This window comes from Fringilla coelebs (genome assembly GCF_963513975.1).
Source record: "Fringilla coelebs genome assembly, chromosome: 5".
In the NCBI taxonomy this organism is placed as follows: Eukaryota; Metazoa; Chordata; class Aves; order Passeriformes; family Fringillidae; genus Fringilla; species Fringilla coelebs.
In genome coordinates this window covers 46,635,605-46,648,419 of record NC_140033.1, presented here as the reverse complement: position 1 = coordinate 46,648,419, position 12,815 = coordinate 46,635,605, and the positions used below count along the sequence as shown (strand labels likewise).

The 12,815-nt window shown below is 35.7% G+C and overlaps 1 protein-coding gene across 1 annotated transcript in view; it reads left to right on the top strand.

Annotated features, from left to right (window-relative positions):
• The window catches only part of NUP205 (nucleoporin 205), a 44,643-nt gene that overhangs the window by 20,309 nt on the left and 11,519 nt on the right, over window positions 1–12,815 (top strand). Inside the window, exons 18-30 of the mRNA XM_084205774.1 lie at window positions 145–334; window positions 988–1,108; window positions 1,612–1,693; window positions 2,115–2,279; window positions 4,352–4,476; window positions 5,347–5,461; window positions 6,444–6,593; window positions 7,563–7,637; window positions 8,364–8,521; window positions 9,113–9,193; window positions 10,014–10,205; window positions 11,790–12,060; window positions 12,507–12,605. Of these exons, the coding sequence (XP_084061900.1) occupies window positions 145–334; window positions 988–1,108; window positions 1,612–1,693; window positions 2,115–2,279; window positions 4,352–4,476; window positions 5,347–5,461; window positions 6,444–6,593; window positions 7,563–7,637; window positions 8,364–8,521; window positions 9,113–9,193; window positions 10,014–10,205; window positions 11,790–12,060; window positions 12,507–12,605 (1,824 nt within the window). The remainder of the gene's footprint in view (window positions 1–144; window positions 335–987; window positions 1,109–1,611; window positions 1,694–2,114; window positions 2,280–4,351; window positions 4,477–5,346; window positions 5,462–6,443; window positions 6,594–7,562; window positions 7,638–8,363; window positions 8,522–9,112; window positions 9,194–10,013; window positions 10,206–11,789; window positions 12,061–12,506; window positions 12,606–12,815) is intronic.

Below are 12,815 nucleotides of genomic sequence, written 5' to 3'. Positions count from 1 at the left end.
AAAAATTGTATTTTGGGGGCAGTTTTCCTACTGGTTAACAACTGACAGGTTTTTTTCCTTGGTGCAAGGCTTGATGAATGACATTTATGAATGTAGTCTATTTAGCTTCTCGTCTGTATTTCTCATGTTCTTTGTGCACTGCAGGGAAGAAGCATTTAGAGAAAGCTGTACAGTATTGCCTTGCACTTCTAAACTTAACCCTACAGAAGGAGAATATTTTTATGGATCTGTTGCGGGAGAGCCATCTTTCCCTTATTGTCACACCACTGGAGCAGCTGCTTCAGGGAATCAATCCTCGCACTAAAAAGGCTGATCATGTGGTGAATATTGCCAGGTATGTGCAAAGCACTGAGAAGGGAGGAGTTGTGGAGAAACAGAAGTGTTTGGATCCTGGATCCTTTCATTGGCTTCACTAGCCATTGCTCCTCTTCACACAGAGCATCTCATGAATTTTCTTTGGTGGGGGAGATGTCTTCACAGATGGTATGGTCTGTGATTGTCTAGTGCAAGACTGGGATCTGTATTTATAGTTTTTCTTTCTGAATTTCCCCCTCTCATGATTTCTTTGTCTACCTTATGTTCAATGATTTCCTTGCATATAATTTCATTTTGCCCCACTTTGGTTGTCACAGAGTGGGAAAGTTCAATGAATTTGGTTGTTGGGCATGTTTTACAATATTGTCCATTATTTACTCTTATTAAATGCCTACAAACAGTTGTTTTAACTTCTGCAGCAATGTTTAATGTAGGTATCGGATAAAAAGAATGATAAAAATACCAGGAATGATGATCCCTCCTCAGCCTACTCATCTCTCCCAATGGAGGAGCACTCACTCATACAGAGTGAAATTTTGTTTGAAGCTTTAATGTTATCTCATGTAATTTGATTTGTAAATGTTTCAGTTCTAAATGTTGTTTAATTTCTTATCCATCTTTAAAAAGTTAAATTCTCAACAATTTCGTTGCCATAATCTTGTATCTTTGAAGGTATCTTTACCATGGAAACAGCAATCCCGAACTAGCTTTTGAAAGTGCCAAGATTTTGTGCTGTATTTCTGATAATTCCAACATCCAGATAAAACTAGTCGGTGATTTCACACATGATCAGGTAAGTATCTGTTTCTTTGAATCTGGAAAGAGAAACTGATGGAGAAATACTAGGGCTTCATAATGTTTCTTTAAAGGATAGGTTTCTAGGTCAACCGCATTAAAACTATATTTTGTTTTATATCTACCCACATTTAAAACATCTTTTACTGTGGCATCGCAAAAACAATTACTTCATTAATTGAAAAAAACAAAATCACGATTGTTTTCAAGAAGGAAAAGGGCAATATCCTTTGAGATAGGGAGGTCTTTTTTGACTTTATGGTCTTCAGTCTGTGAGAATAATTTAGCATATGTAACAACAGTAGATTTTTTTTTCCTGTTCACTAGCTAATTGCTAACCAGTTCTTAGAACAGCTGTGACTCTTAACTCTTGCTTGTTAAGTGGATTATATCATTTTTGTCTAAAAGTTCTGTCAACTTACATGAAGGGAATGATGAAAAGTATTTGGTTTAGTACTCTTAAAATTGTCTTCATTTCCATCCTTCCATTGTTGAATACAGAGTGTTAGCCAGAAGCTGATGGCTGGATTTGTGGAATGTTTAGACAATGAAGATGCAGAAGAACTAATTAATCCAGATGAGGGTATGTAAAAGGCTTCTTAAAATGGCTTAAACAGTTGTCTATTGCATGGAATGAAGTTAATGAAAAAAGTGTTCTTAAGCCAGGAAACAATCTTCCTCTTTCTTCTGTGGAATTGGACCTTTAACAGAATGAAAAACACCTGTATTTTTTAAAGTATGTCGACAGTATGATAAGCCAACTCCAAACTGAGTCTGTTTTCAGAAGACAAGTATTTAACATTGCTTTGGATATATTATTTACAGCTGTAGTAACAGTAATTTGCAATTTTGTTCTTGTATCTCTTTGCAGTAATATAAGTTCAACCCTCAACATTGTTGTATTTAACTTGAAGACACTGAAGATTATTCTATTAGATGGATTTTTTACTTCATTAGTCACCATATCTGCTTTTTCTCCTTTTTCTTTTTTTTTTCTAATCAAGAGCTGGAGCCAGAGAAGAAGCGGGCGCAAATCCATCATGAAACCAGGATCCACATTCTGAATCTCCTTATCACCTCTCTTGAGTGCAGTCCTCCCAGCCTAGCACTGTATCTCTTGGGATTTGAACTAAAGAAACCTGTCAGCACCACAAATTTGCAAGATCCAGGTATGAAGAGGAGAGGTTGATCTGCCATTTAATCAGTTCTGATAACAATACTGAGAGTATTTATTGGGAAATTCATGGGGAAAAGTAGTTCCTCTTCAATTAAAGAATAAAACAACAGGCCTTGTTCAAGTCCTCAAAAGCTACATGGAAAGGTGTATTAATACTCAAATGCAGCATTTAAACAACTTTAGGATTTGAGTCTTTGTTTCAATTGTATTTTGGAACAGACTTGAAATTAGAATTGTGGGGGAAAGTGATAATTTAGAAGGAAAACATTAATGTATTTATTATTTGATACAGTGGAGTTGTGTCCCTAGTACAAAGAAGTTGATTTGATGATCCAAGTTGTACCTACATATCACAACATGTGAACCTACAAAAGAGATTGTTGCTTTTAACTGGTTCTACTTCTTGGCTATTGTTCTGTCCTGCCTCAAGCTCCTGTTTAAAATTATTTATAGGAAAGAAAACCAGTTTTGTTTTTTAATGATGTAGAAGAAAACCTTTTAGAACATGTGTGATTTCATTCTAGTGCTAGGAATATATAAATATATTAATTATATCTATATGACAATACAAACTTCAGAAATATCACTCCTGCTGCTTTCAAGTTGAATTAGTGAGAGTAATAGTGTGTTACTATGTGTCTTGTTTCCTCCTCAGTTTCTAATTGGTATTTTACAAAACAGACTGAGCAAGTCCAGCAGGGATGATCAGGGAGCTGGATTACTCAGCCTGTGAGGAGAAGCTGAGGGAAGTTTGGAAAAGAGAAAGGCTTTGAGGGAACCTAGCAGAAATCTTTGAACACCTGCAAAGATGTAAATGACAGGATAAAACCAGACTCTTCAGAGGAGTGTGGCAGGAAGATGAGAGGCAGGAAGCATAAAATGAAACAAGAGAGGCTCAATTTGGATATAAGAGAAATTTTTTCACCTGAAGAGAGTGAAGCAGTTTGGCTGTAGAGGTCATGCAGTCTTCATGTTTGGAGGTTTTCAAGACCCAACTGTCTAAAGCAATGAACAATGGTTTGATATCTTAGATAGGAGTAGTTTGGTGTTGAGATGTCATAGTGTCCCTTCCAGTCTGAAATACAAGGTTATTTCTCAACTGTTTTAAAGCATGTTTTATATAAACAAGTTTGAACAACAATCAATAATTTGATTTTAGTTTTTTGAGAAGACTATTTCTCATTATCTTCAGGTTTGTATTGGATGCTATGGACCAGCAGTTTTTAGTTCTTCATAGTTCTAACTGAAATATAGATAGGACCTGAGTTTTATTTCTTCAGATATTGTGAAATATAGTAATTACACAATACAGGTAACTACACAGGGTGTGATCTGCACCCACACAATTTCACAGGGTATCTATCATATGTTAGGTCGGTGATGAGGAAATCTGTCTTAAAGGTTTGAGAGACCTTGCCCATGTCTTTCAATTGTTAATAGTGTGAAGAGATAATGACTCTTAAGACATTTACCTCAAGAGAATAATTTCCTGCTAAAGCATAAATGATACATGTTCAAACAGAGGTTATTTCCCCTGTAAGAACTCTGATTATTGATGCTTTTGCTGCTTCAGGACCTCTTTCTGGGTCGATTACAGAATTAATTGGCTAAAGGAAGAGTGCAAAAAGACCAAATTTTGACTTCAGTATTAAAATCTCTTCCCTATTCCCCACAGTTGCAGTGTCAAGTACCTTTAGGAGAATTAGTCATATAATGGCTGTATTTGTAAAATAGGACTTTTTTAAAGCTGTTCTTTGAAATCGTCAAATGGCTCTTGGTTTAAAAGTGTAAAACAAGAATTCAGATTGATTCACTAGCATCTCAAAAGCCTAAAGACTAACTATAAATATTTTCATTAGGTTTTTGCTGAAACATGATTCCTTTTTTGATTTTAAGTAATGGTGGTAAAACTTTACCAGAAGTTTTTGCTGCAGCTCTGTGGAGCAGTAGAGTGTAGCACAGGGTATCTGAACAATTTAGTTTCTGTATTTTATGTGTACTTGACCTATGTTGGCTATGCAGGAAAGTAAGATCAAGAATGTCAGGGTATTTTTTTCTTTTCAGGTGTCTTGGGCTGCCCACGGACTTGCCTTCATGCTATTTTGAACATACTGGAGAAGGGTACTGAAACAAGGAGTGGGCCTACAGCAGTTCGGGAATCTCCCCATCTTGCAGAACTCTGTTACCAGGTATTCAGCATGTTTTCTGTTGGCATATACTAAAAGTAGACTCTAAATTAAATTGGCTACTCCTTGGTTGGTGACTCTGATAATAGTTTCATTTTTTAAATGACTATGTCAGGTTTTTATATATAGCGAACGCTTTCTATTTCACTTTCTTATGTTTAAAAAAATATCTTGCAGCATCACAGAAATCAAAGGATCTGCACTCCTGTCAGAAACTTGGAATTAGGATGTACTTATAGCACTTGACCTAAATATATTTGGTCAGCCTCTAAGTCCATTGTGACATGGGCCAATTTTAATTTTTCTTTTCATTTTGGAAGTGTAGTATGATAGCAAATAACATAAAATTCCTACTAAGCCAGTGAAACTCTGCTTTATTCTGTAGCCATGAGAGAATATATGTATGTATGTGTGGCTGAGAGGGTCAGGTGGGGGAGACAGCTGAGTTAGATGTGTGAGGTAGCTGATGCTTGCACACTTGTATAATGTTGAAAATCCATGGGCTCTAGAAAGGATTTTAAACATTATTAAAAGCAAAAGATAATTCTGTAGAAACAGGAAAAATTTATTACATTTCCTGTCTTGGTGGACATGCAGTGTGAGCTGAACAAACAGGCTCATCTATTGTCCTGTCATGAACAAACAGCCATTGTGGTCATCCACATCCTGGTAGTCCTTTAAGATGATAATTCAACATCTGTTACAAATAATACGGTCAACTTTGAAGGAAGCTGATGGAAAATTTACTGTAAATACTGGTAATATTGTTTGAGCAGTAGAAAAGTATTATGCTTTTATGCTTCTTTTGGTTTGCTTGTTGGTTTGTTTTAAAATAAATCCCATACATGGATATCTATTGTTTTTGATTTTCAGGTGATCTATCAGTTGTGCGCATGCTCTGACACTTCAGGTCCAACTATGAGATATCTGAGGACCAGTCAGGATTTCTTATTCACTCAGCTGCAGTACTTGCCATTTTCTATCAAAGGTAATTTTTATGCTATGATAAGATAGTGCATGCTTAAAATTCAATGCATTTTTTGACTCCTTAGGAGTGAAAGAAGAAACATAGGTAGCATTATTAAACTGAATTTATTGCAGGCTCTGCTAATCGTTTAATTCTGCAAAAATTGAACTCTCCCTACTTAAGAAGTTTAGATTTTCAGTGCTGAACGTTTGGAAAGGAATGTTAAGCTTTGGAGTGCACTAAGTCTCCAGAACCACATCCTAATCTGTATTGCAATTATCATTGAAGTTTTGTTAGACCAGGCTACAGAAAAAAAAAAATTGAAAATAGTATTGTAAAGAACCAAGGGGTTATAAGGCTGATGACTGCAACCACCTGTGGCGCCCCTTTCTTTGAGTAAAGTACTTTTAAGCTAGTAGGTATGTTTTATATTTCAAATCAAGATTTCTCAGGTGTCTTAAACTGAATAAATGTACTTTATCAGATGCTTGACCATCAGTCTTTTGTTCAATGACAGTAAACTTAGCATTCAAGTACATGTATCCAGCATGTATGAAGTGCTTTAGATGATTCTTATGTAACTTAGAAATCTAAATTAGATGAAGACAGGAAGAATCTAGGAGACCTGTGTTCCAGTCTCACCAATTTTGATTAAAGCTACAGTTCACTTGGGTAAATGCCTCGTTATTTTCATTGAAATTGGAAGTGACCCTGTTGGCTCATGAAGCACTCCATTCTTCACAATGACTGTTTTAATGGTTGTATCCAGTTTGGTTGTGTATGTGTATATGCTTGTTGCATATATGTGTATGATTTGTTTTCAAAATAACCATATGTTCATTTATTGGCTTTTGTCAGATCTCTTTTTGTCTTGTAAACAGCTGGAGAGCAAATAATAACTAATGACATCCTCTAAAAGCTTTCTCAAGTTAAAAATGCCTTCCTTGGAGTAAGTAATATTATTTATACTCAGTTTTATATTTGTTGCCTTTTCCCTGTCCAGAACATGAGATTTCAACACTCAACCAAATGTCTTGGCTAATGAAGACTGCAGCTATCGAAATGCGAGTGACGTCTCTGAACCGCCAGCGCTCCCACACACAGAGGCTGCTGCATCTGCTGCTCGATGACATGCCTGTGAAACCATACCTGGGTAAGAGGAACTTATGGTGAGGCTGAATAGGCTGCAATAAATGGAGAATGAGAGACTTCATTTGAATTCTTTTCTTCATAAGCTTGTGGCAGTTCGTTTGTATTATGGGAAGAAAGATGATGGTGGTTGTAGATTCCAGAATGAAAGAAATCAGGGCATCGTTTTGTTCATTGTTGATAGAAAAAATAAAAACAATTGATGAGGCAGGAATGGGAATATTTTAAAAAAATTAAACTTGTGGAATAATTTTTTTTGAACTGCTGTTCAAAATCATTACAAAATAGAGAAGGTGGAGGGTTTCCCATGGTAAATAGTTTAAGACAGTTTCTCAGTCTTAATGTCTGTCACAAGCTGTGAACCCTCTCTCGCAGAAGATAGTAGCTACACATCAATTTTGCTTTTAACATTATAACATCACAAAAGTGATATTTCATCCCAGTGTGTTGTAAAGTCAATGTTATATAAAAAGGCAAGATTTCAGAGTTTTAGAAGAGGGTAGAAATAAAATAAGAAAAATCAAATCAGATGGCAGTAAAACTCTTTACATGAAGAAGGTAGAATAAATGGAAGATACTTTAACAGGTTAGTGCAGTATGGTGTTTTGCCTTACTTTTGTCAGCCTGAACACTCTCTTCATCCTTGTGACGATCTGAGTATGGGAAACTTTGGTCAGATATGTTACTCATTTTATGGTGTCCATCCAACTGCATTATTCATACTGAAGAGTGGGATGTCTATTTAGGCATTTCTAGTATTTTCTGACAGTATATAATAATTGGATAGCTTTTGTCAGGTAAGTATTTTTTAAATTTGATTAAGAGTTCAAGGGTATATCATATTACAAGGCTTTAATGTGAAAGGTTTATCAGTTTATCATTGTGCTCTGTCTTTCACTATTAATAAAGTAGGTTATATTTTTCACTTAGATTTGTTTTTTGTAATTTATTTAGTATGTTTTATTACCTTCAGCTGATGGTGAAGGAGGGATGGAAGATGAAAGTCGATCAGTCAGTGGATTTCTCCACTTTGACACTGCTTCAAAAGGTAACTGTTATGTCTGTTGGTTAGTTTTCAGTAAAGTGTATCTTTTCCTGAACAGGCAGGAGGGCCACCTCCAGAATGGACACTCCAGAAAAGAAAGTAATAAGTGTTCTAAACAGCAGCAGAACATGAAAAAATTTTATTTAGTGTGGGGGGAAAAAAAACCAAACCTTGATACAGATGGTTGGAGTGAGTGAAAACCACTGAACTTGAAAGGCGATTTGAAGAGCGTGTTTAGGTATCTGTGCAAGGATGTAATGGGAGAGTGGCAGTCTATCAAATTTATTGCTAACAGTAGAAACAGTGAGAGTGTTGCTAAGGCTGAACATATTTGTATTTTCATGGCAAAGAATGTAAGTCCCACATAAATAAATAAGTTCAGATTCTTTGTGCTTTCTCAACAAAACACTGCAGAGGTTATAATTGAAAACCAGCCTGGTTTCATTCAGGAGAAAAAATGAGTCTTGTGTTTCTAAATATTGGATGACATGCATGTATAACAGGAGAACTCTACAATATAAGACATCTTAAGAATTTAAAGCCTTAGAAAATGTTTTTAAACCTGTTACATAGATTGATAGCACTTTCTGAAGCTTTAATGTTTTTTTTTTGAAACTTGACACTTTAAGCTGAATATTTAGATTTACAAAGGTAAATTGGCTCTGTTTGTTAATTTTTTGTTTCCCCTTGATAATTCTGAATACAATTTGAATTGATTTGCATTTCCAGTACGCAGAAAGATCTTAAATATCCTGGATTCAATTGACTTCAGTCAGGACATTCCAGAGCCTTTACAACTGGATTTCTTTGACCGGGCTCAAATTGAGCAAGTCATTACTAATTGTGAGCACAAGAATGCACGTGGACTAGTCGTCTGCAATGTCAAGGTTAGCATTGGTCTTTGTTTTCAAGTTGCATGTGCTATTTTGTAACTTAATAATTTAAAACAAAAATCAGTGTGTTAATAATACTTTAAAGCTTGCTTTTACATAAAAGGTGTATGTTTCAGATGTGTATTTCTTTGGTTGCCATTACACAACTACCTAGCACTACATATGTGTACACAATTACATGTGCAATGTTGTTGTGTATTGTGGTAGTTCTTGGAGGCTTTACTTAGGATTGTATCACGTTGTGACAAATACTTGACAAGTGTATTATAAATTGTCCTGAAGAATTTGTCACCCTAAAAAATGAGTAAAACTTGTTCAAATCCCAGTCCATCTGTTGCATCTGTCGCTATGTAGCCATCTCCTAGAATCTTTTAGTTTCTATTAGTCTAAATGTTGGGTTGTTCCCCCCTGCTTCCCTTTTCTGTTCTATTAAACTGTCTTTAACTCAACCCACAAATTCTACTTTGTTTTTCCCCCAATTCTCTCCCCTATCCCACTGGGGCAGGGAGTGAATTGCTGTGTGGTGTTTTATCGACCTGCCAGGTTAAACTGTTATAATTATTTAAGTTTCACTTTTAATTTCAGTACGTTCACAGAGTTCTGGTTGCAGAAGTCAATGCCCTTCAAGGAATGGCAGCAATAGGCCAGAGACCTTTACTTATGGAGGTAAGTACAGAAAAAGTTAACTGTTGTTTGTTGTTGCTCTTGGTGGGTTTCATACCCTGTCAAGCAGTAAGCATTACTATAAAAGATTGTGGCTTTGTGTCCTAACTTAGATTTAGTAACTCCTGAAGACAAAAACCACAAAACTGGTCAACTAAGGTCTTCTTATCATACTGTTCTCCAGACAGCTGGCCTGTAGTCTGTTTTCTTTTTTTCTTTAACCTCTTCCCTCCTCATTAGTGAAAGCAATTGCAGCTCCTCACCCCACTGTGCAGAAAGCAGTTACACACTGATGTCAAGATTGGCTGTTCAAGTGCACGAATATTCATCTTATGGCCAAGATCATTTTGCCTTTCTCTCACAGGGGATGCTGATTTATTTCTCCTTTTTTCTACACAGATACAGTTTCAGTGAACTTGGAGATTAGTTATTTTCTGAGTTTTCTGCCATCTTTTAAATTAAGTCGAAATTGGTTAAATGGATGCAAAGGATAAAGGGGAAATTACTCAGACTAAATTAAAAAAAAAGGCACAAATAGTTTCTTCATAGTTGTTTTTGTTTCGATTTTAAAGAATTTTCCTGGTTGATTTTTTTTCCTATGAGATTGAGACATTGATGATGTCTGCGCTGTGAAAAGCAGCTCAGAAATGGAATGAGCTACCTTGTTAAAGTAGTAATAGCAGCTTGTTTCTAGTAAGCTGAAGACTTAACATTTTATTGTGAAGACTACTATTAACAGAAAAAATTGTCATCTTGAAGTCTGTCTTTGCCATGGATTTCTTTTAGCACATTGTAACTGAGTTTCTTTGTGGTGGGTTTTCAGGAGATCAACACTATCCTGCAGTATGTGGTAGAGCGCAACAAGCTGCTGCAGTGCCTCCATGCCAAGAGGCATGCTCTGGAGTCCTGGAGACAGCTGGTGGAAATCATACTCACTGCCTGCCCCCAGGATCTCATACAGGCTGAGGACAGGCAGCTGATTATCCGGGATCTCTTGCAGGATGTCCATGACAAGGTAGTGCTCTGCTGGAAATCAGCCCGCTCCTTGAACTTTGTTGCTGCATCTTTTTATGTGAAAGTGCTTCAATTTTGATTGTAATCCAAGAAGATTTTACCTGTTTTTAGTATTCTGTTTAGTTTCTGATTGCTGCTATGCTGATAGATGAGACACAAGTGCTACTTTGTATTCTTGCATAACTGCTGTTGAACTGTGAACCATATATAGACAGATTTCAGAGGCATTTCAGTATCATCCAGCATGATGGTAGTCTGGAAAAGGTGTGTGAAAAAGAAACTCCCTGCTTTGATGAGAAACAAAGAAGAACTTATTGAAGGCTGAAGGCAAACTGCTGCATTTGCTAATTTAGTGCATTTAGATGACTCACTGCAAATCCTACTGCTGCTGCTTTTGAAAAATTAAAGAGTTGAATGAAGCTTCATAGTAGAAAAACTAAAGATTTTACAATTAGAAGGGCTTTTGGAAGTATGAGAGTTTGTCTTAAAAGTCTAGGTGTTTTAATGCTGAATTACAGTAATAATTTTTGAGACAGACTAGACAGTTACTACTGACCCATCCATTCTAAAGAGCAAAATTTAATGAAGGATCGTTGTATTTAATCTGCTGGGGCATTATTTTTTTGCTTTATTATGAGAGTTATGTGGTTTGTAGTTCTGATTAATAGTTATATTTTGAGAAATATATATAAAAAAGTTATATCTTTTCAAGGAAAAAGTAACCTTTTTGGGTTCTGTTTTTGTTGCTACCATTATTTTTTTCTGTAGGAATTACCTAATAGTTACCTATTTTTAGTGGAGTGCTGGTTTTGTTTTTTATTTGAACTGAATTAAAAAAACAGGAAACAAGGAAGGCCTTCACTAGCTGAAGAAATTTCTTTCCTAAAATCTTTACAAAGAGGAAATTCCAGACTCTTTATTTTCTGTAACATCTTGGTGAAGTCTTTTGTGAAGTTAAGAAAAAATATCATTACTTTCTATTGAAAATAATTGAACTACAGTTCAAAATTACTATATTGCTTAAAATGAAATCTCCTTAAGTATTAGTGATAAAGATAACAGATTTACCTTCCAAATAATAGAGTGAACAAAAACAATACATGCAAACTTCTTGTTAGTGTTTTTCCACATTGTCTTAATGCTTCTTTGATGCCCAACCCTTTGAGTTTTTAAAGTTGTACCTTCACATTTTTAATGGTAATAAAATAGCTGAATAGCAAAGCAAATACCAGTTATTGTTTCCCTAGCTTAGGTTTAAATATGTTACCAATAAAGCATCTCAAATGTTGAGACATTTCTTCTCTTTCTGCCATCCAGATTTGATTATCAGCCTGCCTGTGATTTCTGTAAAAAAAATCCAGAAGGCTAATGATCTTCCCAATTAAAATATGTTCAACTCAGTTTCTGACATTACTGATTTTGATGTGTTCTAAATACTGTCATGTTAATGAAATCCTTATGCATACATAAATTAAATAGTTGTGAGGGGCTAATTTAACTACTTTAATAACTCATGAAATCAGACACTTTTAAACATTTTTTTTTCTCTTTTGCCTTTTTTTTGTCTTTCTACTTCTGTGTTAAGATCCTTGATGATGATGCAGCTCAGGAGTTGATGCCAGTGGTGGCAGGGGCTGTGTTCACCCTGACTGCCCACCTGAGCCAGTCTGTGAAAACGGAGCAGAAACAGCCACTTGCACTCTCTATGGCGGGACAGTCCCAATATGTCTTGATGCTGGATGGTTCTTTTACCTCATCACCTGGCTCTGAGAGCATATCCATGGGTTTTGCTTCTGTTGGTGACTCTTCCCTCCACATCATCTTAAAAAAGCTGCTGGATTTCATTTTGAAAACAGGTGTGTTTACTTCTGCAGGGCGTGTATGTGAATTCCAGCTGCCAAGAATAAAAAGATGGGCTGAGCTGCTTTCAGATACTGCAGTGAACATTTTTGTTGCAGTCAGTTAGGTGGATCATACGTCATTATTATAGATGTAAGCGATGTTAATAACAAAAAAAATTAGCAAACACTTAAAAAAAATCTGAACCACAAACAAAAGAGAAATATATAAATGACTAGAAAGAGAATTTTATATTTTTATTCTTTTGGAACAGCATAAGCTTGCTGAATTTACTCATAAATACAACTTTAATGCAAACAGTAGAACTTCACCTTAATGAATCTGGTTTTTTAATTTATTTCTGCCAGCACTGCCATAGAAAGTTAAATTAAGTGCCAGTGGAAGATAGTGTTACGGAATTTACATTTGTTTGCTTTTAATTGTGAATGTTTCTTGTTAACAGGTGGTGGCTTCCAGAGAGTGAGGACACACCTTTATGGATCACTGCTGTATTATTTGCAGATTGCCCAGAGACCGGATGAACCAGACACTTTAGAAGCAGGTATGGTCCAACTGTATTTGGAAAAGAGCAAAAAAAAAAGTTGCTATTAAACCCTGGAGAGTACAGTTTCTCCATGCTGAGTTGTCTTCTGGAAATAGATGGAAAACATCTTGCTCTAAGATCCTCTGAAATAAATTGTTTATGCCTTCACATACCACAGTGATCCTATTAAAAAAAAAACCCAAAACAAATTCCAAAACAAAAAAAGCA